The following is a 27,975-nucleotide window of genomic DNA, read 5'->3' as shown; positions in this document are numbered from 1 at the left end:
GCACCGGGCGCGGCTCTGTGTGTGTGTGTGTGTGTGTGTGTGTGTGTGTCCCGTCCCCCCGCCCGGGCAGGGCCGCGGCCTCCGCCGGGCGCATCGGAGGGGTCGAGGCCGGGGAAGGGAGGGCGGGAAGCCGCCCCCCCCCGCCGTACCGACCGTTTTCCCGTCACGGAGCGGCCCCGCCCGCTTTAGAGCCCCGCGGCCGCAGGAGGGACCGGGCCCCGCTCCGGGCCGCCCGCGGGGGCAACCGGGCGGCCCGGCGGGGCGAGGGGGCGTGGCCTGCGGGCGGGCGGGCTGGCGGGTGGGCGGGGCTGGCGGGTGGGCGGGGCGCGCCCCCGCCGTCCCCGCCACAAGCTGGCATTGTGACGTCACCGCCGGGCGCCGCTCAATCAGCGCCCGCCTTCCCCCTCCCCCACGTGGGTCCGGCGCTTCCCTATTGGCCGCCGCCGCAGAGGCCGCCCGGGTTTTGTTCCCCGTCCCCGCCGCCCCGTTTTTCCCGAGCGCTCCCGGCGGCGGGGACCGGACCGCGTGCTCCGGCGCTGCCCCGCTCGCGGCGGCATCACGGGGGGGGGGGGCGGCGGCTGCTGCTGCTGCTCCTCCGCTCCGCACCCCCCGGCCCTCAGGCTCCGCGCCCGGGACACCCCCCGCCGCCGCGGGGTCCCGAACCGCCCCCCCCCCATGGCTTGTGGAGTTACGGCGATACCGGCTGGACGGAGCTGAACGGCCGCCCCCGGGCGGGGGGAGCCGCGGCGGAGGCACCGCTCGCACCTCGCATGTCCGCGGCGCCCGGGAAGTCGGATGTGTACGGCCTCCTCCCCCCCTCCTCCTCTCCTCCATGGCCGTCGTGCTCCGGCGTTAGTTCCTGGCTTTGCTTCCCCCTTCCTCTCGCAGCAGGAATACCGCGGGATCCTCCTTCCTCCGGGGCTGTTTTGGTTGGGTTTTGTTGTTGTTGTTGCTTTTTTTTCATTTATTCTTTTAATATTTTTTATTCGGGGTGATTTTTTTCTTTTTTTTTTTTCTTTTTTTTTTTTTCCGTGAGCGTGTGCCGGAAAAGGGGAGGAGGCGGGGAGGGGGTGGGGGGGGTGGTGGAAGGAAGCGGAGGACCGCGGAGCGAGGCGGTTGGGGGGGGGTGTGTGGGGGGGTGTGTGTGGAGGGGGGGTGCTCAGCACCTGGCCCCCGGCGGTGCGCGGTTGCGGCCGGGCTGGGCTCGGCTCCGCGGGCGCGTAGCGCCTCTCCGGCGGTGCGGAGCTTTGCGGGGAAGGGGGGGGGTGGTGGTATTGAAGAGGTGGGGGGTGCGCAACGAGCCGGGCTGGCCGGACCCGCTCTTCTCTCCCCCCCCGCCCCCCCCCCTCCGTCGCCCTCCTCCCTCCCTCCTCCGCCCCCCGCACGGACTTTCCTCCCGTCTCTTTGTTCCAGTTCTCGGTCTCTCCGGGCGCGCTCCGTGGCCGGCGGGCAGCAGCGCACGTCGCGATCGCCGTAGCGAGGCACGGCGCGGCTGGCTCCAGTGACCGCGCCCCAACCCTGCCATGTACCCCCAGGGCCGGCACCCGGTGAGTCCCGGGATCCCCGAGCCCCCCCCCCCGCTCCGATTCCCCCCTCCCCGCCGGTGCTGAGCCCCCTCTTCCCCGCAGGCTCCGCACCAGCCGGGCCAACCGGGCTTCAAATTTACCGTGGCCGAGTCTTGCGACCGGATCAAGGACGAGTTCCAGTTTCTACAAGCCCAGTACCACAGGTGAGCACGGGGGGGACACCGGGGCGCGGCTGCGGGCAGCGCCGCTGCCCCCCCCTTTCCTCTGCCCGCGGGGGCTCACCCCTCTGCTCTGCCCCCTCCCCACACCCCCTTTTTCCCCCTTTCCCAGCCTGAAAGTGGAGTATGATAAACTGGCGAACGAGAAGACCGAAATGCAGCGCCATTACGTTATGGTAAGAGACTTTAATCAGATTTCGGATCAGGCTGTAAATGTCATTAGCTGGGAGCCCAGCCGTGCGCTGGAGGGGGGGGGAGGAAGGAAAATCGGGCAGCTGCCTGCCCAGGGACCCCGCCGCCGTGCCCGCGCTGAGGGCAGGGAGGGGGCTGCCTGCCCTGCCCGCCCTGCCCGCGGCTGGTGCCAGGGCGCAGCGCGGACCCAGACGGCTGGAAGCGCAATAACAAGTTTCCTGTTAACCCCCTTTCTGCCGGCGCCTGCAGCCCCAGGCTCGGGGATGGGGGGGGCGTGTGTGTGGGGGTGCCCCTGAGGGTACCGAGGGGCTGCCCCCATAGCCGCCTCCGGGGTGCTTGGTGAGGCGGGGCGAGCCCCCCGCCCTGGTGCCTTCCCAGGGCATCCCTTCCCGAGGAAAATGTTTTTTTTTTTTGTTGCTGCAGAAGCCTTTTTTTTTTTCTTTTTTCCCCTTCCAAAATTTGCCTCGCTGAACCCCAAGGTGGGCTCATTTGCGTGTTTAATCGGTTTAACGGGACCCAGCACCCCCTTTCCCAACGCGGGGGGAAGGGATTGGGATGCTCCCCGGGCTCCCAGCAGCGGTGCTGGACCCAGGGAGGGGTGGGGGGGAATAAATCCACCCCCTCCAGTGAGAAGCTGGGTTTTTGGCCAGACTACGGGCTGTACCTGTTCTGCCAGGGCTGTGCAGATGCCTGTCACACAGCTCTGTGCCTCTTTGTTTTTCTAAGTAGCTTAGGAGGAGAAAACAGGAGTAAAAAGGAGTGTCCTCCTGTTAAATGCATGCCAGTTAAACCCTATAAACATCAGCCTTTTCTAAGGTATAATTTCCTTGGCTACCAGTGCTTTAAGCGCAGTTTTGACCGGGATGCTTTCTGGTAATGACCTTATGCAAATACCTGATGTTAAATGAATTCAAATTCTTCTTGGCTCCCTTATTTATTTATTTTTTTATTTTATTCCCCAGTACTACGAAATGTCGTATGGCTTGAATATTGAAATGCACAAACAGGTGAGTAATTTAAAGGGGGGAAATTGTGATTGATTGATCTCCTGTTGCCCTTTTCTCAACCTGAGATCAAATAGGCCCTGATTGCGCTAAATGGGGAATAAGTGCTGAAGTCAGGGATGTGACTCCAGCTGAGATCTCCTGGCCTGGCAGTTACACTGGCAACTGCAGGTTGATGGCAGCCCGGTGTTGCGGTTTTGTGGGTTTTTTTCCCTATGTTCAGAGAAAACTTAGGTTTTGCAAAGAGTGTTTATGAGAAGGGGTGAAAATAGCCTTGCCTTCCACGCTGGGAGGTTGGTCCCTGGAATAGTGTGTTCCCAGCACTTGGAAAATGCTGTTATCTCCTGCGTTTTCCTCTGGTTTTGTTTTTGGTACAACATGACTGTTTCTAAGGTCATACCCCTGATACTCGCCGTGCTGTAGCGTGAGACTTAGAAGGGAATTATCTTCAGGGATACTGATATCTTATGGTGTGTTGCTCAATGTCACGGATTTGTCTTTGCATCTGGAAAATGTAGCAATGTTTGGTACTTTTTTTTTTTTTGGTCTCCTCTAATATGTTACTTGCCTGAAGGAAAAATACAGAAGGTAGCAGAATGTGGTGTGCTACCTTGATAAGATTATAGTTAAAGAGCCTAAAGGCTGGGCACATGATGGTAAAACTTAAAGGAATAAAGTTATTATTGAGATTAGACCTGATTATTTGTGCTGCTGCTGCTTACTGGTTTTAGAAGTAGTTCTAATTAAGAACTTAAGGCAGATAGAAGTTGACATCAACTTTGCAATTCGCAAATCAGCCCCATTCAACTCCAGAGTGGTTTTGCTTAATAGCAGCATCACCCTCCTGAGTAAGAAAGTGTCGTTAGCTGACTGATGAAATTCAAAGCGGCGGGTCTGTGAATCTGCCTCTCTTCTTCTTTGCACGCTTCCCTTTAGCTTTCTGATACGTAGTCACAGGGTAACGAAAATAATTACTGCTTAGTCTTCAGTTTTTTAAAAATATCTTCTGCCATGCAGATAATCCCAACTTCTTTCTCTTCGTTGCTTCTGCCTGGACAAAAGCGTCCTGGTTAGGCAGCGCTGCTTGCGGGGAGCCCTGGGGGGGCTGCTCGGAGCCCAGGTCTGCCATGGCGGGGCACGCGGGGCTGGCCGACGGCTGGTGGAAACCTCGGGCACAGTTTGCCTCAGTGCACTCAGGAACACCCCCAAATGCAGAATTTCTGCTGAGGCCTGTGGTGGCCTCCTGCGAAGACCCTGTCCCCCTTTTGCCTGCGTCCGGAGGGACCCCGACTCTGTGGCCTTTTTGGAAACGCTGGAGGGACTGGAGCCACGCAAGCGCAGGTTGTTTTCAGGAGGGGGAATGCCTCTTACCGCCCGGTCGCTCGGCGTTGAACCGCTTCGCTCTGCGCAAATGCTGGGAAATGCTGAAACAATACAGCAAGATGTTGAGCTTTTCCTCTTGATGGAAGCTTTGGGAGCAGTTGCCGTTTTCCGACGGTCCGTGGTGGGAACCCAAACCTGACCTGCGAGGCTTTGCGCTGCGGGACGAGTGCCGGGGCTGGGAGGTGAAAGCCCGTCGCGGGCTCCGGCTTTGTCGGCGTGTGGCTGGAGCTCTCCGCCGCCCGCCCAGTCCCGCGGTGTGACCGTGCAGCGTGGCCTCCCCGTGGCGTTTGGCGACGTGAAGCCTCTGCCGGGGTTTCCGAGGGTATCTGAGGGGAACCTCAAAACGCCCGGGGGCAGTTTTTCCGTGGGGCTGGACCCGGATTTTGCAGGGTGGCAGCTCCCCCCCGCAGCGTCGGCAGCCCGGGGAGGCCCTGCGTGGTCGGCGTGCCGTGCTGGGAGCTTCGCTGCCTTGCAACTCGGCAGATCAATCTCCGCCGGATGATTCCAGCCTGTGCCCAGCATCCCCCGCCTGCTTTAGTTGTTCCTGGTGACATATGCTGCGTGCCTAGTGCTGGGCTGATGGGGGAAGTTTGGGGAGGTGAAGCTGTCTTGTTATTTAATTGACAGCAATGTGCATGGCGCTGGAGGAAAACAAAGCAGCCGGAGCTGCTCCCAGCGCGCTTCCAGGCGAAAATGGGGCAAGAGATTGCGGAGGGATGGGCGAGTTGGGTGCCCGCGAAGGGTTTGCCCCTCTCTGGGGCTGTAGCATCCCCCCAAAAGGCAGCCGGGCACTAATTGCAGCATGGTCCTGCCTGCATCTGGTTGAGGGTGGCTAGTCCTGAACAAACAAGTTTTATCAGCTGACCTGTTTAGCGGTTGACTTGTGTTTATCTGCACACAATCAAGTAGACTGAAGTGCTTGAATTATTCATGCAGTGTCCTGCCCTCCAGACTTGACTGCTTGTGATTACATCTGCTTGAGACAAACATTGATGGATACTTCATCTTTAAGCAAAAGGGGATTGTCTGTCTGTGGGCTTATATAACAGATTATCTCTTCTACGCTGAATATTAAGTGTGTGCATATGTGGCCGCGTGTGGGTTTTTTTTTTCCTTTCTTCTCGTTTTGTTTCTTGTTAAGAAAAAAATGTAGTTTCATAAACAACTCCATATGCAAGGAAATATTTAGGAAGTGACTACCCACATTGTTGCATATAACGCAGCGAATTGCTCCTTAGATCAGTCTTCCTGCTGAATGAGCCACTCTCTTATCCCAGCTCAGCTTTCTTAAACCTGAGGCCAGTTGGGAGTTTTCTTTTTAAACCTGAGCAAAATCTACCCCCCTCCCCCCCCCCCCCTTTTTTTAAGGTTAATTGATTTTTTTTTTTACAAAAGGAACTTTTGTTCCCCTGTTGTTTTTGCATTGGTTTTGTTCAGATCTCTGTGGATAATTGCCGAATACAATTGAAGGGAATGACGATTCCAAAAGAAAAACTAATTTTGCATGGGTAAAGGGGACACCGTGGAGGGGAGAACCTCTGTGCTGATTGTTTTTTCATGGCTGAGAACTCTCCACATAAGCACTTGGTTTTGTGCTTAAACACTTAATGCTTGGAACAAACCTAAACTCTCCTGACACTTCCAGGGGAAGAGAGGGATGCTTTTTTTTTTTCCTAGAATATTCTGAGAACACAATATACTTTCTGTCATGCTCGTTAGCGAGGAGTGCCAGGTAATAATTTGCTAAATACTTCAGAAGCCAAGTAATTTGTTAGTGTGATACTCTCAGGTCTCCTAAGGTGGAAGGGAATAGCTGTCAGCCAGCTTAACCTCTCCCTCCCCTCAGCTTTGCGGGAGACACCGGGGGTCCTGACTGGGTTCTGGGGGTCGTGGGTGGGTTTTGGGGGTCCTGAGTGAGCTCTGCCCACCCCTGCAGCCCTGGTACTGATGGTAATTCTGTAATAAGGGGTTGTGGCCCGCCCCTCCACACCCCCTCCCTGAATTTAATTCTCATCAGTGAAGCTCTCCACTTTGCTAATAACGATAGCAGCCACAAATAGCTTTCAACATGCCATTGACAGCCTGGTTGGAGAGAGCACTTGAAATAGTGGTAGACAGCTGAAAGTACCCATAATTGTGCGCCGGAGTGAGAACCACACTGCTCAAGGGCCTTATTTTCATGTGCTTAAAGAGACAATATCCTGGTTTCAACAAATGCTTCTGGTGCTTCACGGGTGGTGTGATTTACTCCTTGCCTTTTTCCGACCGCCCCCGCCACCCTCTTCCAGGGCTGAGCTTTGGGGAGGGGGGGGTGACGCGCGCCCTGCCGGGGGGAGACCTGGGGTGGCTGAAGGAGGGTTGTGGTGGTTCAGACCTGTCTCAGAGTCGTCATCGGTGTGTGGAGGGGTCTGTGGTGTTGAGGAGGAAGCTGGGGGCTTCTCCCTGGGAGTCTCGTGTGAGCCTTGGGGTGATGCTGATGCTGTGTTCCTGCGTCCCATGGCCCCCCGCCTTTGGCAGCCCTGTCAACCCCAATGCTGTGGGGTTTAGGCTTATGGGACAAGTCTTTATAACGGTTTGGTGTGGTTTTCAAGAGGAGGAAGAGCGGAATGAGTGGTGCTGGGTGTTCAACCCCTTATCTCTGGCCTCCAGCCCATGATTTAAATCAATAAGCCAGGGCGGGTTTGGCCTGTCATGGCCCAAAATCTCTTCCGAGACTGCATCTGAGGTGGCCTGTTCTGGGGTGATTTGCCCCAGAACCATGTGGGTTCACGGCAGATCCATCCTGCTCAGGGTTTCTGCAGGTACCTCCATCCCCAGAGCATGGCTGAGCACCAGCCCCAGAGGCTCCTGAGTGTTGGGACCCCGAGGGGGGGGGTTGGGTCCGGTCCTGTGCTGCGGGGTCCTGCCTGAGGGTGCTGGGATCAGCCCAGGGTGCTGTGATGGGGCTGGGCCAGCCCCTTTCCTCTCTTCGCTGAGGCCAGGGCTAATACATTCTGGCACAGCAAGCATCTCTGTTGCCCAGAGCAGAGTCTGCAGGAACTCGTGTCAGGGTGCAGCCCCCCGCTGCACCACTTTACCCTGTTTCAAGGCTGGGGCTCCGCTTGCGCTCCCATCCTTCAGGTGATTTTTATTTTAAGGTCACTCCTTTCAGCTCTGCTCTGTGTATCCCATGACTGGCGCCTGGCAGCATTATTTTTAAACTTCCTTCTGCCATGTCCAGGTGTAAAAACTTGAGGATGGGGGACCGGGGCTGCCGGGGGGGAGCTGGCCCCGCAGCTATTTAACACCGTGCCACCCCTGCCTGACTCCTGACACAGCTCCAGCAGTGGCTCTTCGTGTCCTTTGGGTGCTGGGAACAGCTCTGCCCATTTTAAGGGCGGGTGACAGGACTCGCAGCCTGTGGCCAAGGGGTCTGTTTCTTGATTTATAACCGCTGCAAGTGTTTTCTCTGATTTCCCTGCTCATGAAACCACCCCGGGAGTGTTTCTTGTCCAGCAGCAGGTCAGATTGCTGGCTGGGAGTTTGGGGGGGGCTGGGGATTAGTTGGGATTTGAGGTTCTTCTGACTCCTTGCCCTTTTTAATGAGCGGCACGGAGCAGCTGTCAGCATCCTGCCGCCCGGGTGAATGCTCCCATGGGTGCTGGTGCTGGGCTTCGTGGGTGGGTGCCCCTCCTGGGCTGCCCTGTGCACCACCCCAGGCCTTTATCCCCCCCTCATTTGCAGCCTTCCGTCTCGGGGATGTCCGCCGTGGTCCAGCGGAGATGCAGGGCGTTGGGAGGGGATGCGGAGGCTGGGATTGCCATGGCAACCCGCAGCAGGGGAATGGAGGTTTTTCTTGGCAGGAGAGGCTCTGGGAGGGGGCTCTGCCACGCTGGGGCAAGGTGATGAATGAGCCCTGTTATGGGGAAGGTGTTGGGCATGAAACCCTCCCCTGTTTCTGGTGCGCCGAAGGATCCCCTTTCGCTCCCGATTAAACTTTTAGTGGGGACACCTAGAGTTTAATATACTGGGGAATGGGGAATGTTAAAGTGAACAAATATTTAAAGATTATTGGGTCTCATGTTAACAGGAAACCTCACGGTTGTAAACATAATATTTTGGCCATCTAATATCTTCTTGCTTGCTGAATCCCAGGTGGGAAGTCTCTCTTTTTGCAGAGTGCGAAGTTTTTCTTCAAATCTGTATTGGAAGTTTGGGCAGAATTGGATTTAAACGTGGAGGCGATGGGTCGTCTGCGTCTTGTTTGTCTGGACTGTGTTAGTGCTCGATGGTGCCTGGGGGAAACCCAGCACCTTCCTTCTCTCCTCCACGGAGGCGGCTTGTTTGGATGCTGCATTTTTTTTCCTGTACACCTAAATGACCTTTGCAACACACAGCCGGAGGGACTACTCGTGCTGTTTTTACCTCAAATAAGGATCGAATTTGTTCTAGAATTTGTTGGGGGCTGGCAAGCAAGAGCTCGCAGGAGAAGTCACTGTGCTGGAAGAGCAAGGCACCGAGTGCTTGTGGCATCCAGAATCCAATAGGCTTCATCTGAAGGGATAAATATTTAATGGAGCTGCAGTTTATATATAATCTAATCGATGCGTAGGTGCCAAAAAGGCCTTTAAAGAGGTTTACCTATTGCTGAGCAGTGCAGGCTGCGAGCACCGGGGTGGCTGTCGGTGGCACTATGGCAGCGTTGAAGTAACACAACTTGGCCAGGGTGGCTGGTGGCCACGCACGGTGCTGGCCCCTGCTGCCCCTGCCTCAGACACGGCGCCGTGGCTGGGTTGTGTTTGTGCAGTTTTAGCTTGCAGCCCAGTTTCGGGGGCGTGGAGCCATTGGTGGGTGACGCACCCAGAGCCCTCTCCTTAGGGCAGGGAGTATCACACCTTCCACAGCTGCCTGAGGCCCGCATCCTCCCTTTCGGCCCGTGATAGTCCTGGGGGCTACCACACTTGTGTAGATGTAGCCAAGGTACCGGAGTCCAAACCCTTGTCACTTCCAGCTGCCTCTGCCCTGGCACGGCGCACCAGCACGTTCCCCCGACCTCGAGAAGGGCTAATAAAAGCATCAGGTGTAACGCGATCACCGGGGCGCTTTCGGAAAAGACGATGGCCAGAAATATCCCCGGCACTTTGAAGCCAAAAGTGGTAATGCCCACGCGAAGGTGCTACAGGGGGGTCACGGGGACCCCTTGCAGCAGGTCCTCAAGCTTGGGTGGCCATGAGGTCTCTGCAAGCCAGTTTTCTCTGTTGAGGGTGAGCCCAGGCTGGGGCTTACTGAGGTGGTTGTGCTTGTCGGGTTGGTCTTGTGATGTCAGCATATCCCAACACCCCAACTCAAGGGTTGGTATCTTGTTTGTTTGGGTTTTTTTCCCCTCCAAACTATGGTATTTGAATTTTTTTTCTTGTGGTGTTTGAGAGCAGGTGGAGCTGAGAGCCCCTCTCTGGGTTGGCACCCTGCTGGAGCTGGGTTTAAAGAGCAGAGCTGCTGTAGGACACGTCCCAGGGAGGCCTTGGGGCCGAGCAGTGGGGATCAGGAGAGCAAAGCCTTGGGGCGCTGGAGGTGGAGGTGGCGATTTGGGGAGCATATGGGGATCTCGGAGTGGGGTACAGCTGCTGTCTGTCCTGGTAGGAGGCACCTCACCGCCAGGGAGGCTGGAGCGAGACCCGCTTAATCACTTGTGTTATTGATAACGAGCTGCTTGGGGCTGTCGGAAGGAATTTCTGGGTGTTTGATTCTGTGCCAGGGCTCGGCTCTGGCCATTGTTGCGGCGCTGAATCCTCGCGGCTGCTCGGGCTGTGTTTGAGTTGGACCAAAAGCTGTTTTAACAGCTGCCTCGGCCGGCGGAGCAGCCGCCGTTAACTCTTGGGGGCCGGGCAGCGGTGATCTGGGGCGGCTCCATGTGCCGAGTGGGAGCATCGAGGGGGGTGGGTGGCACCTCCCAGCACCGAGCTGCCCCAAACACGCGCTGGGGTTACCACTCGAGGAAAATGTTATTCCCAGTTAATGGAGACGTTGCAGAAACCATAGTTTGGCAGCGCAGGGTGGTTGTTAAACTCCCAAATAACGTGGTCAAGCTGATGGGTGCAAACGGTTGTGGGTTAAATTTCTGGAGTGTGATGCGAGGATGGCAAAAGGAACCCCGGCAGCTTTGGTTTGGGGTAGGTAAAGACCTTGATGGTGCTTGCTGAGATCAGAGCAAGGACCCCCCAGCCCTCACTGCTGACCATGTGCTTGCTGCACAGGGTGGGGTGTGTTTGCCAAGGTTTCTGTGGGAGGAACTCGACGCCTGCAAAGAAGCGCCGGGGGTGGGAAGTGCTGGCAAAGGGCTGTGCCTGGCGCGTGGTCCCGGCTGGATGTGCAGACTGGATCGTGCGTGATCCCCAGCTCTTGGGGGAGCAGCAGCTGCTCTGGGGATGGGGAGCAGGGCTGAGGATGGGGAGTGGAGCCGGTGCCTGGCTGTGTTCCCCTGAAGCCAGGGAAGCCCAGGCTGGAGCAGAGCTGCTGGGGCTGCTCAGTGACACTTGGTCCCACCATGGGAAGGGGAGCGGGGCCGTGGCCCTGCGCTGGCGAGCACCGAGTGTGCACAAAGACACTTTTGTTGCCTCTTTGGGGAGTCACTGCTTCCTCTTAGGTGGCTGGGAGGGGGGAGTTGCATGAGAGGGGACAGGGAGGGGACACACGGCGCTGCTGCTGGGAAGCCTCGTGCAGTCCGTGGGAGGTTACTCGGTACTGACTGTTGCTTTTTCTTCTTCCTTTTTTTCAGACAGAAATTGCTAAAAGACTGAATACGATTTTAGCCCAGATCATGCCTTTTCTGTCACAAGAGGTAAGGATGTTTTCACACCCCAGGTGGGCGATGCTCCTGCTTGTGGGGGGTTTCCCCATCACCGTGCCCCTCACAGCAGGGGGGTGGTCCCATGAGGGGGCATGAACCTGCTCCCACCAAACCCATGTTTTGGGGGTGTGGGGCTGCTCTGGGGTGTTCCATGAGACACGGCTCAGATCCCACATGAAAAACCCTCGGGCTGGGGGAGAGCTGGACCCCATAAGAGGCTTTGCTGGGCTGTGGGAGTCTGTGCCGAGCCTGAGGAGCAAAAAAGGCTGCGAGGGGCTGCTCCAGCTCCCCATGCGGTCAGCAAAATATAGACAAAAAAAGGGGGTGATCAGCTCTGGGGGGGGTGGTGATGCTTTGGCTTGGTGCCCCCATGCCCGGCCCTGACCTGGCCATGCACCTCTGTCCCCGCAGCACCAACAGCAAGTCGCACAGGCTGTTGAGCGTGCCAAGCAAGTGACAATGACGGAGTTGAATGCTATCATCGGGGTACGTGGACTTCCCAATCTGCCTCTCACCGTGTGTATTACCCCTTTTATTCCTATCATTTACCATAACCAGAGGCAATCCTGCGCTCAGGTGGGGTTCAAGAAGGGCACCTCGCAGCACCCCGGCCATCCTGCAAGCCCCCCAAACCACCAAAACTCCCCCAATCCGGCATCGAGTGAGATGGGGGGTGGCAGCCACCGCTTGGGCAGTCCACTCCCCCTACCCGGGCACTAATGCAATGCCGGGGGCCTCCGCCAGCCAAATTTGATGTTCTCCGTGAGAGTGGGGAGCGTTTGGGGCATGGGGCCAGGTGCCCAGCAGCCCTCCCGGAGCCCCCTGAGCCCAGGCATGTCTCTGCGTGTGCTGTTGATGTGAAATGTGCTGTAAACTTGACAGAGTTGTTGTTCCATGCATTGACTTACCCACTCCCGTCTTACAGGGCTCTCTCTTTCTCTCTCTCACAGATCTTGGGCAGTTTTTTTAAGACTAACAGGTTTTTTTATTGTCTCTTTAATTGATGTGTAACTGTCTCAGTCCTGCAGCAAACCTGCTCTCTGGAGCTGCCTTAACCCTGGGACATCAGCGTCCCCAACCAGCATCCTGGGGAGGTGACTCTGGGGCTCCTCTGGGTTTTGGTGTTTCCCAGAAAATACTGACTTTTAATTTTTTTTGTGTGTGTGAGTAACTATTTACACTTCTTTCTTAAGCTACAAGGATCTTTGTGATTCTCTGCGTTTAACTTGGTTTCATCTACATTTTCCTGTTTTGATGGATAACACTGAGTGTAGAAATGTGCCCTTGGGGCCGAGGGAAGCTTGGGCTGCAGCCGGGTCCCGCCCCGTGGGGGGGTGTGTGGCAGTGGCACTTGGGAAGCGGTTTGGGCACGGCAGCGTGTCCGCACTGGGGTGGCAGACAGCTCCTGGCCTCCTGCCCACCGCTGCCTGCACCTTCCCAGCGGGCTGGGAGGTGAACTGGTAGAGACAGCGATGGAGGGAGGTGCTGGGCTTTGATGAGCTGCTTTAAGTCGCAGCCAGGAGCCCAGGCAGCTAGAGGCAGATATTGGAATTCAATTAAGGTAAATGAGCGGGGCCCGTGACCCCCATTTTCAAGGTAATTGCTTCCTCGGATCAGAGCGAGTGTCATCCCGTCATTAAGCAGCCAGGCATTTAATCGCTTTGCCTGATGAACTTGGAGGAGGCAGGAGTTCTGGGCAGTGTCTCCTGTCTGGTGAGGGAGGGACCCGGGGTGGCTGCGGGCGAGGGGGTGGACAGTGACTCCCTGGCTTGGGTGGCCCAGAGAGGAGGGCAGAGCTCATCCCCGAGCTGTTTTGGGTGGTGGGTCCGAGCTGCTCGGTGGCTGCTGCACCTGCACCCCCTGAGACACAAAACCGAAAGGGTTTGAGGGTTTTTTTATTTTTTTTTTTTCTAGCAAACAATTTCTCCCTGTTGTGCTCATGTGGGGGTTTGTTATTGTGGGGTTGCTCGTGTGGGGCAGATGGCTGGTGCATGTTTGCTCCTCTCGAGTGGAAGAGGGCAGCATGCTGGGGTCTGCACGGACCACCCCCTCCGCCATGTCCCATGGGGACGGGCCACCGACGTGGGTGGACGGGTGGCTCCGCTGTGCCCTGTTGTGCCTTGCAGCAAGGGAAGGCAACTCTATTTATAACCTGCCCCAGCATCTTGGTGCAGGTGCTGCAAACAAAATTGACACATGCAAAAAAACACACCAAATCATTAAAACCTTTCTTTTTTTGCCCCTTTTGAGGTCAAGAACTGTTAATTTTATGCATCTAGGCCATTGTCTCACAGTTCCTCTGCTTCAGGCTTCTGTGAAATTGAGCCCTTGATTTGGTTATAGCTCTGGAAATGATTAGACTACTTTACTAAATTTAACGCAAGTGGTGAACTTAAGTGGTGAACCATTAAATCGGTTAACAAAGGCATGAAGCATGATGTACATAATCCAATTAAAAACACTCTACATACAAGATATTCCTTGCCAGCCTTTCTCATAAATTATAACCTCCTTCATATCTCAACCATATTTGTCTGGCACGTGCCGAGGGACCCCAGAAGGAAGACATCTCCCTGTCTGCACGTCCCCAACCGGCTCCTTGCGCCTGGCCCTGCCCAGGCAACACTGGTGTCCCAGCTGTCCCCCGGGGCTGGGTTTGCAGCGCCTTTGCCTTACCCCCTTGCTGCAGGCTGTGGTCCTGGGCTCTGCGGGCAAGCCCGGCCAGATTAGGGTCTTGCCAGCAGCCGAGAAGCCCCAGTGTGGCGTCCCCAATGGGTCTGAGCTTGCCCTTCAGCTTGAGCACGCTGGGGAGGTGTCAGGAGGGGCCCTGGCAGGCTGCCCTGAGTTCTTGCACCGCTGGCCGAAGAGCTCCTGCAGCCTGCCCTCCCCTGGGTTGTTTGTAACAAGCCTCTGTGGGCTGTGTTTTTGAAAAACCGTCTTTCTCAGGGAAAGGAGTAAGGGGCAGGGGAGGGAAGGAGGGTTTTCCAGCAGAGAAGACGCTGAGCGAGTGGCATTGCTGAACTCCACTGCATCCTCCTGCGCCCAGGCAGGTTTTATCCCCCTCTGTGAGCCTTGAGGCCTCGATTCCTGCGCAGGAGGGAGGCGCATCCACCGTGTTCGGATGCAGTGGAGCTGGGAAGGACAGTGGAGCTGACTGCGGGGAGCTGCGGGCAGAGCCTGGGGAAAGCTCTGGCACCGTGGGCACTCCGGCCCGCATCAGGGACCTACGCTGGGCTTGTTGGCTCATCGTCTTCTTGCCACTGGATGGAGGTCTGCAGCCCCCAGGTGTGATCACCCCCTCCATGGGGCTGTGGGCAGCCCAGTCCCGACTCTGGGCAGAGGAATGAGGCTTCCAACTGGAGCTGCCTGGCAGGAGCTTTCCAGATGGATTCTGCTCACCGGTTCCTGCTTGCCAGAGAAGACCAGCTTAAAACGTTATCTCAGGCCACAGTGGGATGTTTTGTCTTGTTACTTATTTCCAACCCCTGTACTGGAGTGGGGCTGCTGCAGGGGGGGCTCAGTCCCCTCCCAGCTCACCAAGCCATTGGATGGATGTATTTGGTGGCAACTTAAAAAAAAAAAAGGAGGAAGAAACCAGCAGTTTTCTGCTCAGCACAGCGTGGTGATTCTTCCTGCTGTCCACACTGCCCCAGCTGCGTACTGCTGCTCTTGCTCGTGGTGGAGCTGCGTCATCTCCTGAGGCTGTGCCAGGGCTGTGACCCTCAGCGACATCGTTGGCCTGGACTCGGGGTGCCCATGAGACCAAGCCTGCCCTTCTCTGGGGCTTCTGCTGCTGCAGGGGGTGGAAAGTTCCTGGGAGGGGTGTTGTGCAGTGCGGGTATTTCTGCCCACCGTGGAAGCTGGAGGTTGCTGAGGATAAAGCATTGGATCTCTGCGTCCCAGCCCCATGGCGATGGGCACCGTGGGAAAGCTTGTAGGGGAGGAGCGTATCCTTCTGGAAAACTATCGGGAGCTGTTCTCCAGGGTGACACTCTGATACAATGGCTGGCTCTGCCTCTCACTTTAATGGGTGGAAATCATGTGTGATTGGGACTGTAAAGAGCCTCATTGCTTTCAGCAAGAGCCGAAACTCTTCCTCGTCTGTTGGTGTTGGAGGGATCGATCTCGGTGCATGGCGAGGAGGCAGGGGCTGTATTCCCCACTGCCAAAGGATGCACCAGCATGGGGCTGGCACCATCCGGCAGAGGCCCTGGGGCTGGGGGACCCCCCTGAGGCTGGGGACCCCCTCATCGTGCTCCCCTTGCCCTGCCAGCAAAGCTCTCTCCTGCTGCTGCTGCCTTGCATGTGCCGGTTTGAGGACGCTTCCCCAAATGGTCCTGAGGATGCTTCCCCTCCTCTGCCCTGCGGATGGAGCAGCCCAGCAGAAGCCAAGAAGCTCCTGCTTTTGAGGGCGCAGTGATTTATGGTTTTCCTATAACAGCACTGCAGAGGCCTAATTGCCTTCTTGATTTGGCTTCTGACACAGCTGAGACCTCTGTGCTGCCCGGAAGAAGCTGCGTTTTAAGATAATGCATCTCCGCGTGAAACTGCAGCCACTGCCTTGCAGATCTGAGCCTGGCTTGTATCCTGGGCGGGGATTTCCCTCTTGCCTCGCACCAGGCTTAGAAACCAGTGCCTGGCAGGTGTGGTCACCCACCTCCTTCCCCTGCACCCAGGTCTGCCCTGGGGACCCAGAAACTGCTCTTGTCCCCCTGTGCCCAGCAGCATGTGACAACAAGTCACCCCCTTCCTGCTGCCCCCTAAAATAGGGCCCTTAGTCGGGGGGTGGGTGGAACATGTGTTTCCTGAAACCCTGATGTGGGGGTTTTTCTGAAAAGCTGCATCCTGGCTCCTGCAGCTGGGCTGGGGGGTGTTTGTGGGGTGCATGGGGCCTGGCAGGGGATTTATATGCACCCCATGGGTATGGGGGGGGCTGCAGCCTGGCTTGAGGGTGGGAAGAAGTCTTTTTGAGTGCCCCTACTCTGCATAACGGGGTCAAGCTGTGCCCTGTGTGAAGCAGAGGGCAGGACCCCTCAGGTTAAACCCATTTCTGCTCTCCTGGTGTCTTTTGGGAGCTGTGGGGCCATCGCAGCGACTGGTGCTGCCCTGTCAGGCTGTACTGGGGTGTCGTGCACCCCTTGTTAGGCTGTATTGGGGTGTCACCCCACTGCTACAGAGCATGAGCTGGTTTGGGGACACCTGGGTGCATCCCCTTGCAGCGCTGGGGAGATGTGCTGGAGATTTCCTTGATGGAAATAGGATGGAAAAATACCTGGGGAGGGTATTTTTGGTGCTTTCCTGCTACTGTGCATCGAGCCGTGCTGTGATGGGGCAGGGCTGGGACTGAGCCCCCCCTGCACCTTGCTGGGACAGCCCTGACCTGCTCTCCATCCCGCGCCCCTCGGGGTGCTCTGTGCCACGTTCTGCCATGCTCAGCAGCACCGGGGAGGGAGAAAACCTGCTCCGAGCTGGTGGTGGGGGTGCTCCACTGCAGCTTGGGTGCTCCCCCCCAGCCCATCGTTCCCGCTGGAGGTCAGTTGCCCAGATGCAGCTTTCACCGGTGGCTAATTGGGCACTGCTCGAGGTGACCACAGGTGCAGGCAGGAGGGTTGGAAACATGAACACCCAGTCTGAGACCCTCTGGGCTGGGCCACTGCTGCCTCTGGGTGCAAAGAGCTGCAGGAGTGGTGGCCTGGGGCTCTTGGAAGTGACACCCCCACGGAGTGGGGTCGGTCAACACCCCTTGACCCATAGCAACCCTGGTTTCAGCTTGTTTTCTTCAAGCTTGTTGAAATAGAAATGCAGGTGTGTATTCAGTTTTCCCTTCCTCTCCCCAAGCTCCCTGCAGCTAAAACTGAGCAGGCAATTCCCACAGCCGGGGCTCACTGGTCCCCAGAGCCCTGGGGAGGTGGGGAGCAGGTGGGAGGGGCCCTGCACCCTCCTGGCCAGGCTGCTGGGAGGGGTTCCCTGGCCCTGCAACACGGGGAGGGGGTGCACCCGCCGTTTGACCAGCCCATCCCAGGGCAGGGGACATCCAGTTGATGTTGGGGGGGTGCGGCTGGGAGCAGCATGGGGTTTTCTTGCCATCAAGCACCTTAAAACTGGTCCTGAGCAAATGAGCAAAACTTCTGTTTTCTGAGATGTCCTGGGAGGATCCTGGATGCTCAGATTTTCTCTCTCTGATCTGGTTTAGCAGCTGGCGCTAGCCAGGGCCGTTTTCCGCGTCCTGGGCAGTATTTCTGTCTTTATTTTTTCTGCTTATACCTACTGAAAAGCAAAACTATCCAAGTCTGCAGTGACGATGTGAATTACCTTGAATTAAGGATGATTCCTGTGGTCTGGCCTGGGGCTTGGCCGCATACAGGCTTGGCTGCCTCAGAGGTCACCCCTGGGGCTGTGCACAGGGCGCCCCCCCATCCCTCCTGCTAACGGGGCTTCTCCTTACAGGCAGCCATGCAGGGGGCAACTCCCCGCGGCATCAACTCGCCGCCCCCCTGGCGTGAATTCGGGCACGTCCCTTCCCACCACGCCACTGCTCGATGCCTTGTAACCCACCCACCCCCCTGCCCTGGTCCTGCTGCCCCCTCTCCCCAGCTCACTGGTGGTTTTATTGCAGCAGCAGCAGCTCCAGGCCCAGCACCTCTCCCACGCCGCTCATGGGCCCCCGGTCCAGCTGCCACCGCACCCCTCGGGCCTCCAGCCGCCGGGCATCCCACCGGTCACTGGCAGCAGCTCGGGGCTGCTGGCTCTCGGCGCCCTGGGCAGCCAGGCACACCTCGCCGTCAAGGATGAGAAAAACCATCATGACCTGGACCACAGAGGTGAGAGCGAGTGGCTGGGTTGATGCTGTCCCTGGGGGCTGCTCTTCGCTGTGTCCCCCCATCTGTCGGGGTGGAGCAGCCTTCAGGGGTAGGCTTGTGCTTTGAGGGGTGCAGCTTTCCCAAAATGATGCTTGGGCCTCGGTGGCCACGGGGGGTGCTGCCACCATCACGGGATATATCCCACGGCAGCTTCTGGGCAATTCCCTGTTTTGCTGAGGTCGGTTTGCTCCTTTCTTGGCTCCTTCAGGGCAGGGAACGCAAACTGCACTGAGAAGTGGCAGTGGCAAATTGGCCTCTGTCAGGTTGTGTTGCTCATGTGCCCCCCGTGTTTGCGCGCAGGTTTGAGTCCTTTCAGGCTTTGGTGGAGTCTGGCTGCAAATCCTGTGTCTCTGTTCAGCTGTGCCTTAGCCACAAAAGCAGCCTTCCTCCTCCTCCTTCTCCTGTCAGAGGCTTTCAGTGGTGTGGTAACCAGCATTCTTGACAAGCAAACATGCTGGTTTTTCTTATTATTTGCAATAAGACAATCTTTTTAGAAGATAAAAAGATGCATGAGTTCAGTTGCAAGCCAGCAGATTTGAAGATTTTCCCTGCAAATCCCTCTGCCTGTTAACACGTGAAGAGCTGAGATCTTGCCCCTTGCTACACCTGTTTGCAGGTCACCCAACAGCCTCATGAAGCTGTTCGGGCTCTTCTGGTGGGTTTGGGGTGGCTTTTCCTCCCAGTGAAAGCCAGTGAGAAAAAAATATTGGTAGCGATTACCCAGTTACGTTCATTTTTGTGCACGGATTCAAATTGCCAGGAGATCCTAGGGAAAACGGGGCTGTTTGTGTGCAAATGAATGGCTAAACCACATCCCGCTGCTGTGGTTGCGGAGACGGGCAGTCGGGGCCTTCCGCATTTGTGACTTCGGGTGCCAGTGCCTTAGGCTGATGCCATTCCTCTGCATTTCAGGGCATTTCCCCTTTCCTCCGTGTGTTTTGCCAACTAAGTCATATCGACAAAAAGAAAGGGGCAGGAGGCAGCGGGAGACGGATGGGCAGGGAATGGGAATTTTAAAGCAAAGCTAAAGTGAGCCCAGATAGGAGGTTTTGAGTTAAGGCAGGAGACTGTGCAAGGAGGAGCTCTAGGTTTAGTTTTCTGTTTAAGGCTTATTCTAACTTGCTTTATTTTTCTGTCTTCTCTTTATTTTGGCTGTGACCTCACTTCTGACACCGGCTTCTTCTAAAAGAGCGAGACTCAAGTGCAGTAAGTCCCATTAACCTCCTTTTTTTCCCAGTTTCTGGTGGCTTCGTGTTTTTGTTTCATCTGTTGTTTAAAAAACAGGCATGTGGGTGTGAGCTCCAGGGGTGCCTTCTGCACAGGTCCTCTTTAATCAAAAAAAGAGAAAAAAAAAAACAAAAAACCCTCCACCCTGGCTGGAAGAGCTGCTGGGCTGTCGGCTGTGCTGGGGCGAGCGGAGCCACCTCCTCCGGGCCAGTTATGAGATTTGGTTTAAATCTTTTTGATTGCCGCAGAGCTTCGAGATTTGGTTTCAATTGACTAAGCCCTGTGAATGAGCGCAGTCAAGTCTGCGTGGCTAAAAATCCTTCAGCGATTAGGAAAGCTATTTTATTCCTGATCACTCTTCTATTATCTTGGGTCATCTAATCTGTCGGGATGGGTTTTGGCTATTACGCTGCGTTAAGTAGGACTTGGAAGGTCAAGCAGTTAACTAACCAGCTAAATAACCGTGGTGGAGGGCAACCGTCACCTCCAGCACGGCTGCTTTTTATTTGTGTCCCTGACATCTCGCTGTTAATAGCAGCAGTTTGGTTCTTGTTTTGGCTGGGGGCAGTGCCTGAGCAGGGACAGATTGGGTGGTGAATATATTTTTTGGTGGGCAGAGGCTGGTAGGAGCCTGGTGGGGGGCTGCCCTCCCTCTAGGGGGGGGCTCGGCCCATGCCTCCTGCCCCTGGGGCGCACAATGCCGCCGTCTCGGGGTAAAACTGGCAGGACAAAGCCTGGCTGAGCTGCGGCTTTGCAGCGATTTCCTGCCATCCCCGAGCCCACAAATGGGCCTTTTGAGAGCCGGGGGCGGATGGGAAGAAAAGTGCCATTTAAGGGGGGAGAGGGGAATTGGGCATCATTAACCTCCTCCTCCGGTGGGGAGGGGGCCGTCAGAGATGGGAAGGTTCCCAATCTATAAAATAAAATACAGGGTATTCCCTGTGGAGGTTTAATGCGCACGATAATCAGAGTTAGTCATTCATATTTTCCTAGCCTTGCCGGCGCAATAAAAAATATTTAGTTTCTTGGCGGCGGGCCAGCGGCGGGCTGAATGGATCGATGCCTCTAAATGCTTGACATGATTCTCTGGTAGCTGCGAGGTTTTTCAGCATGACTGCCTGAGAAGAAAGACCCCGGTGTTATCCAAAGCTGCTTATTGGGTACCGAGGAGAAACATGAACTGCTTTAGTTCTCCCTTTCAGCTGGGAAAGAAAGGCAGGCAGAGGAGCTTAGGAACATTTCTGCTTAGCAGGGGCGGCATGCTCTGCTCCGAGACATGAAATGATGGTAATTTCTCGTGCTGCTCCGAGAAACTAATTGAAGGGCGTCTGCGCGGGGCCGAGGCTGTGCCGCAGGGTGATGTGGGGCTGGGCTTTTTCCAGCGCTCTCAAGGTGGTTTGGTGCTGCCATTTTTGCTCCCGGTGCCATCCCAGCATGTGAGGGGCTTTCCTGGGAATGCTGGTGTCTCCTGGATGCAGCCAGTCCCCTCCTCCTCCTCCCCGAGCGGAGCTGCGCCACAGGGTGCTGGGCTCTGTCCCTCCTGGTGACGTGGATTTATTTTTCCCAAATGGTTTTTGGATGCCCTTTGGCTCAGCTGCCGGAGTGGCTTGGAGGGGGCTGGGATGAAGCAGGTGCTTTTCTCCCCGAATGAACGCCAGGGATGAGGCCCCTCCCAGCCCCGCTGGTGCCTGAGGAAGCACCCGTGGGCTCTTGTGGGTGCCAGCCCTTGTGCAAATCCCTGCCCAGGGCCAGGGCGAAGCTCTGCTACTCCCCATGGGCAACAGAGAACTGTGGTGACAGGGCTAGTTTAGGGGAGCGCAGCTTTCCCCCTCTGCATTCACCAGTAGCCACTGGTGGATCCCAGTGGCTGCTGGGAGCTGCTGGAACTGCACGGAGCTTCCTTCCAGGGTTTTTCCACATGAATCGGCTCCTCCTTTTAATTTTTTTCTGCTGTGATTTTGTAGTAAATAGGCTTAGGTGCCCGTGAGCAGCATCACTGGGACAGAGCAGCATCCCCAGGACTCAGGGCAATGCCCAGTGCCGTGGTGCCCAGGCTGGACCATGTTCCCTGCTCCCTGGTCTCACCCTGCCATTGGGGTTTTGTCGTACGGGGCAGGTCTGGGGTTCGGGCTCGATGTGTGGCACCTTCTAAGCTGCTGGTCGTGGAGTCCTGTTTCCAACTTAAAAGTGTCTTCCGTTCCGTTATCACAGAATAACTCTGTTTCGCCCTCGGAGAGCCTGAGAGCCAGCGAGAAGCACCGGAGCTCCACGGACTACAGCATCGACTCCAAGAAGCGGAAAGCGGAGGAGAAGGACAGCATGAGCCGATATGTGAGTGACAGGGATGCTCTGTGCCCACATCCGGGGGCACCAGACACGACTTTGGGTGGGAGAAAGTGGGATTTGGGTAATATTTTTCCGAACGTGGTGTAGGTGACCAGTGTCTTGCTGCCTGGGGGTGGGGTGTTTGGCTCCCCATGGGATCCATCTTCTCAGCGGGATGTAACTCGCTTTGTGTTTCAGGACAGCGATGGTGACAAGAGCGATGACCTAGTGGTGGATGTCTCCAACGAGGTGAGTCCCGGGGGCCTTTCAGCAGATCTGCTCCTCTCCCCACGGCACAGTGGGGGTTTGGGGGGGTGGGGGGCAATACCTTAAGGGCCCCCCCCGCCCCCGCCTCCACTGACACAATTTTTGCCTGAAAAAGGAGGTGGAGGGAGCCTTCCCCGGTGCTGGGGGCGCCAATGTTTTCTCCTGTCTCGCAGGACCCTGCCACCCCCCGGGTCAGCCCAGCCCACTCCCCCCCGGAGAACGGCATAGACAAAGCCCGTGGGCTGAAGAAGGGGGACGCGCCAAACAGCCCGGCCTCGGTCGCCTCCTCCAGCAGCACTCCCTCCTCCAAGACTAAAGACCTGGGCCATGTATGTCCTTTGCTTTGCTGGGGGGAGTGGGTCAGGCCCCGGGGGGGGGGCAGGTCAGGCCCCACTGGCCGTGGGTGCTCAGTGGGGCGGGGGGTTGGCTGAGCATGGGCTGCAGGTACCGGCGGTTGAGCCTCATCCTTTCTGTTTTTCATCCCTTCTTCATCCAGAACGACAAATCGTCGACGCCTGGGCTCAAGTCAAACACTCCAACGCCGAGGAACGACGCTCCCACCCCGGGGACGAGCAGCACCCCGGGGCTGCGGCCGATGCCCGGCAAACCAACCGGGATGGACCCCCTGGGTGGGTACTGGTCCCCTCCCGTGCCACCTCCCCACTGCTGTCCCCAGCACAGCTTCCCCCGTGCACTCCTTTGGGCTTTGTTGGGCAGGGGTTCAGGTTTATCAGGGACCTAATCCAGGTTGGGATGGGGGTGCCAGCAGCTTGGGTGGCCCCCGAGTCAGAGATGAGGTGAGGAGGGAGCTCCAGCTATTGTGTCTTCCCCTCTGGGGCTCGTGGGGCTGGAGGGGGTGGCTGCTGGCAGGCTCTGTCTCCTGAGTGTGTCCCCAACCCTGGCGCAGCCTCGGCCCTGCGGACGCCCATCTCCATCGCGGGTTCCTATGCGGCTCCCTTCGCCATGATGGGGCACCACGAGATGAACGGCTCGCTCACCAGCCCCGGCGCCTACGCGGGGCTCCACAACATCCCCCCGCAGATGAGTGCCGCTGCCGCCGCCGCTGCTGCCTATGGCCGGTCGCCAATGGTGAGCTTTGGAGCTGTACGTAGCACTTTTAGCTCCTTTTCTCGCTCCCGGTGGGTGTGGGGAGGGTCTGAGGGGGGGTGCAGGGTGGGGTTTCACAGCTGTGAAGCTGGGGCTCCTCACCGGCTGCATTTTGAATCGGCCTCTGTCAAAGGGTGCTGGACGTGGGGATGCCTCCCCGTGGGGTGAGGTGCGTGTGCATTGGGGTTTACCCTTCCCCCCTGTGGTGCGTGGGAAGTACCCACTACACAGCTCCCTTCCCATTATTTTCACCAAACACTTGATTTAAGGAAAAACAGTCAAAACAAGAAGTCAAATGCTGCTGTTAATGCAGAGATGGGGGTTTCTACAGCTGGGGTGCTGGGCACGGCTTGACTGCTCCTGTGTCTGAGGGTTCTGGAAGAGCATGGGGAGGGTGAGCACATCCCATGCTGCTCCTTGCAGACCTGAAACCTTTGGCTCATTCCCCAGTCCTTGCCCTTTCTGCCAGGGGAAAAGATAAAAATTAGCTCTTGAGCAGCAAGGGAAAGAGGGAGGCACCCAGTGTCCCCCCATGCCTGCCCGGGCTCGTGGAGGGGAAGCTGTTTGCTCGTGTGCCCAGCTCCTACCTGGCCTTACCTACGCACTTGTCTCTTGGCAGGTTGGTTTTGACCCGCACCCACCCATGAGAGCCCCCGGCCTGCCCTCGAGCCTGGCGTCCATCCCTGGAGGGAAGCCGTAAGCCCCTCTTGGATTAATTTTGTGCACTGGGTGGGGGTGATTATGCCCGGGAGGGAGAAGAGTGTGGGGCTGGGTCTGGCCAAGCCCCTGTTGGCCCATGGTGGCAGCAAGGCACAACCTGGCGACTGGGTTGCAATGCCAACCCTTGCCTTGGCCCCGTACACTGGGTTTGCAGCAAAACCTCCATCTCTGGGGCTGATCCCCCGCCTTGCCCTTCCCTGGCAGAGCCTACTCCTTCCATGTGAGCGCTGATGGACAGATGCAGCCGGTGCCTTTTCCCCATGACGCCCTGGCTGGTCCTGGCATCCCACGGCACGCCCGGCAGATCAACACGTTGAGCCACGGCGAGGTGGTGTGCGCCGTCACCATCAGCAACCCCACCAGGCACGTCTACACGGGGGGCAAGGGCTGTGTGAAGATCTGGGACATCAGCCAGCCGGGCAGCAAGAGCCCCATCTCCCAGCTCGATTGCTTGGTAAGGGGGCTCAGGGCAGCCTCGCCCACAAGCTGGAGCATCTCTTATGCGTGAGCAAGCCACAGCACAGAATCCCAGAATCATCTTGGTTGGAAAAGACCTTGAAGATCATCCAGTCCAACCATTAACCTCCACCAGATCCCTCAGCGCTGGGTCAACCTGACTCTTCAACCCCTCCAGGGATGGGGACTCCCCCCCTGCCCTGGGCAGCCCATTCCAACGCCCAACAACCCCTTCTGGGAAGAAATACTTCCTAAGAGCCAGCCTGACCCTGCCCTGGCGCAGCTTGAGGCCATTCCGTCTTGTCCTGTCGCTTGTTCCTTGGGTCAAGAGACTCATGCCCAGTTCTCTGCACCCTCCTTTCAGGTAGCTGTAGAGGGCCAGGAGGTCTCCCCTCAGCCTCCTCTTCTCCAGACAAACCCCGCCAGTTCCCTCAGCCGCTCCCCATCAGACCTGTGCTCCAGACCCTGCACCAGCTCCGTTGCCCTTCTCTGGGCACGCTTGAGTCATTCAGTGTCCTTTTTGGAGTGAGGGGCCCAAAACTGAAGCAGCACATTGCTTCTGGTCCCCGGGCATGTGTCCCCCCTGATTTCCCCCACCTTTAACATGGTGAATCATTCCCCATCCTCCTGCTAACGCCTCTTCCCCCTCCAGAACCGAGATAACTACATCCGCTCCTGCAAACTCCTCCCCGATGGGCGCACGCTGATCGTGGGAGGGGAGGCGAGCACGCTCACCATCTGGGACCTGGCTTCCCCCACGCCCCGCATCAAGGCCGAGCTGACCTCCTCTGCCCCCGCCTGCTACGCCCTGGCCATCAGTCCCGACGCCAAAGTCTGCTTCTCCTGCTGCAGCGATGGCAACATCGCTGTCTGGGACCTGCACAACCAGACGCTCGTCAGGTGAGCTGGCCCCAGGGGCTTCCTCTGCTCCATAATTGGGGGCTTGCTGGCCTTGTTTTGGCGGGAGGACCTTGGGGACGGGGACCAGAATGGCATCTCGTGCTGCTTTGTCTGTAAGTGAGCACAGCAGGCTCAGCAGGGCCACTGTGCCTGGGTGAGGGCTGCTCCCTGGGCAGATTTCCAGGCATGCTGGGAAGCCTCATAAACGCAGCCTGAGCCCCAACTCCCTTGAAGCCTCCCATTTTTTTTCTGCTGTTGAAGATTTGCGTTATTTTCTTGCTGCCCAAAGGCAATTCCAAGGCCACACGGACGGTGCCAGCTGCATAGATATCTCCCACGATGGTACGAAGTTGTGGACAGGGGGTCTGGACAACACAGTGCGCTCCTGGGACCTGCGGGAAGGGCGGCAGCTCCAGCAGCACGACTTCACCTCCCAGGTAAGCTCAGGGTGCCCTTGGCCCCAGGAGGGGGGAACGTCCTGGCCTTGCTGTGCAGCTCCTCACAGAGACTCTGTGCAGGGATTTATCCCTCCACGGTTGCTGTGGCAGGGGAAACGGCCTGCACAGGCCCCTGTTAGCCCTGGGCACGGCTGTCCCTGCTGCTTTCGGTGTAACCCAAGAGTGTTCAAGGCAGCGGGAGCTGCAGGGCTCCCCAGCTCATTTCAGTTCTTCTTTCCTCACTTTTTCACCTGCTGTAAGACCAGGCTGCCATTAAGCAAGCAGTGCTCACCTAGGGACAAGGATGAGCCTAGGCTCCTCCCGAGCCCTTGTCCAGAGGGGCAAAGCTGGGACTCGTGTCCTCTTGGCAAGTCCCTGTTGGGCTGGAGCTGGCCCAACGTTGGCAGGTCTTGTGCGGCTGCTCCAAACGTGTGGAAGTGCCTCTCCAAACCCTGCTGCACCCCGTCGGGGCTGGCCGGCCACCCCCACCAGTGCCATACAGCTGGCAAAACTGGAGTTCGTGTGATCAGGGGCCGAGGTCTCTGCTGCATCCCAGCTGCTGACCCCGCGGCACTGGCACTCTGACTTTCCACCGCATTAATGCTCGCCGGGATGGAGCTGGGCATCCAGAAGCCATGCCATCACAGTTTCTGTGCCACCACAGTTTTCCCTGGAAGAGGCCGCGGGATGCTGCAGCCGGGGCTGTGCTGCAGGGCCAGGCACCGTCCGCTGGCTCCCAGTTTTGCTGTACCCACCTTGTGGCAGCAATAGAAGAGGACCCAGCTGTGTCCTTCCCTGCCTGTCTGGCAGTTCCTCTTCAGAATTGTTGGCCTTGCTGCCCACAAAACCATCACATTATTAAAATCCCCAGTGGGGTCACCCCAGCTCAGGCGATCAGCATCTCTCCCCAGCAGTGCGTTGGCAGGGGCACAGAGGCGGCAGGGGGCCACAGGGAGAGCTGGTGGGTGCAGACCCCCTGCTCTGAGCCACCTCTCTGTCTCTCCCCACCTCGCAGATCTTCTCGCTGGGCTACTGCCCGACGGGCGAGTGGCTGGCGGTGGGCATGGAGAGCAGCAACGTGGAGGTGCTGCACCACACGAAACCCGACAAGTACCAGCTGCACCTCCATGAGAGCTGCGTCCTCTCCCTCAAGTTTGCCTACTGTGGTAAGCAGCTCCGGACCCCCCCCATAAAGGGCTCCCCGGGCTCCTTCTGGGGAAACGTGGGGACCACGGTGGGGAGGGTCTGAGCGTCGGGGCCTCCGGCAGGATCCGTCCCGCGGGTGGTGGGGTTGGGGGTTATCCCTGTAAAACACGTGGTGGTGGTGAATCACTGCGTCGTGGGAGGGGAACCAACACATCCCAACAGGAGAGAGGGGCTGGAAAGCTCCAGGTTTTTCCAAAATCTCCCAGTTTCTGAGGGGAAACAGCCAGAAGGCTCTGGTGGCAGGGGGATGGGCTGCCTGTGTGGTCTGGTTGGTGGCTTCGGGGTGGGAACGGCAGCTTTTTTGGGTGCTGACATCGTGTTCCCCGGGCGCAGGGAAATGGTTTGTGAGCACCGGCAAAGACAACCTGCTCAACGCCTGGAGGACGCCCTACGGAGCGAGCATCTTCCAGGTGGGAGGCTGCTTCTCACGGGGGTGGGTGGCACCTGGACCCCCCTCTCAGCATCGTCCCTGGGGATTGGGGGCTAAATCCTTTTTTGGGGTGGCCAGATCCTTACCCAGCATGCGGGAGGTGGTGATGCTGCTCGGTGAAACACGGCTGCGGCCACCATGTCGGGGAAACCAAGCTGATGGTTTGATTTTATTTTTTTTCTTCCTGCCTCCCCCATTCCGTCCCCCCTCCCTTTTTCCAGTCCAAGGAATCCTCGTCCGTCTTAAGTTGTGACATTTCAGCGGATGACAAGTACATCGTCACAGGCTCTGGTGACAAGAAAGCCACAGTCTACGAGGTCATCTACTAACCGCGGATTTTTATAGCAGGGCTGGCAAGTCCCAGCACCGGCGGTGGCAGGACTCGGGCGGCCGGCAGGGAGCGGCCGGGGGGCTCGGGGGGGCTGCAGTGGGGCGGCCCCCGGGGCTCAGCCACGGACCGGCACGCTCTGGCGGGGCTCTGCCTCGAGGGCCCGGCGTACAATACACACGGATTTATTTGGAGGTCTGCAAATATGGCACACGCTGAAGCCCTAAACGAATTTTTGGTTGGTTTTAGGGTTTTGGGTTTAATTTTGAATTTTTTTTTTTTTTTTTTTGGTTTTCTGGTTCTTTCCGTCTGCGCTTTGGTGGCACTATAAAGGACTTATTTTTTATTGTGACTTTTTTTTTTTTGTGCATCCTGCATAAGACTTGTGAAAAATGTAAATAACGGACTAGTAAATAGCATTGGAAGGGTGGGGGACCCCTCCCGGTACACTAGTTGTGTATTTTTTGTCTGCTGTAATTGTATTCCACTGATGGTTTTGGTGGTGGCAATTTTATTTTTTTTTTTTCCTTAAAAAACCCCCCCTAACCCCCAAAGCGTCCGTT

General features: G+C 57.3%; 1 protein-coding gene across 8 annotated transcripts; it reads left to right on the top strand.

The window, feature by feature from the left end:
• Positions 1-488: 488 nt before the first annotated feature.
• Positions 489-27,864, top strand: TLE3 (TLE family member 3, transcriptional corepressor). Of its 8 annotated transcripts, none has more exons than XM_074917407.1 (21): positions 489-851; positions 1,414-1,547; positions 1,629-1,729; positions 1,857-1,920; positions 2,899-2,943; positions 11,078-11,140; positions 11,561-11,635; positions 17,769-17,970; positions 19,199-19,215; positions 21,448-21,567; positions 21,760-21,810; positions 22,002-22,157; positions 22,325-22,457; positions 22,736-22,917; positions 23,555-23,631; positions 23,860-24,109; positions 24,764-25,011; positions 25,301-25,448; positions 26,464-26,614; positions 26,988-27,064; positions 27,306-27,864. In XM_074917407.1, exons 2-21 carry the CDS (start codon positions 1,524-1,526, stop codon positions 27,411-27,413), a joined length of 2,292 nt encoding a protein of 763 aa, XP_074773508.1. In that variant the 5' UTR covers positions 489-851; positions 1,414-1,523; the 3' UTR covers positions 27,414-27,864. The 8 variants fall into 8 exon arrangements, with proteins under 8 accessions (XP_074773508.1, XP_074773506.1, XP_074773507.1 ...); XM_074917405.1 differs by having other exon boundaries at positions 22,736-22,932; XM_074917406.1 differs by having other exon boundaries at positions 17,766-17,970.
• Positions 27,865-27,975: the final 111 nt, after the last annotated feature.

This window comes from Athene noctua, chromosome 13 (genome assembly GCF_965140245.1).
Source record: "Athene noctua chromosome 13, bAthNoc1.hap1.1, whole genome shotgun sequence".
NCBI classification, from domain to species: domain Eukaryota; kingdom Metazoa; phylum Chordata; class Aves; order Strigiformes; family Strigidae; genus Athene; species Athene noctua.
This window is presented reverse-complemented; position numbering and strand designations above follow the sequence as displayed.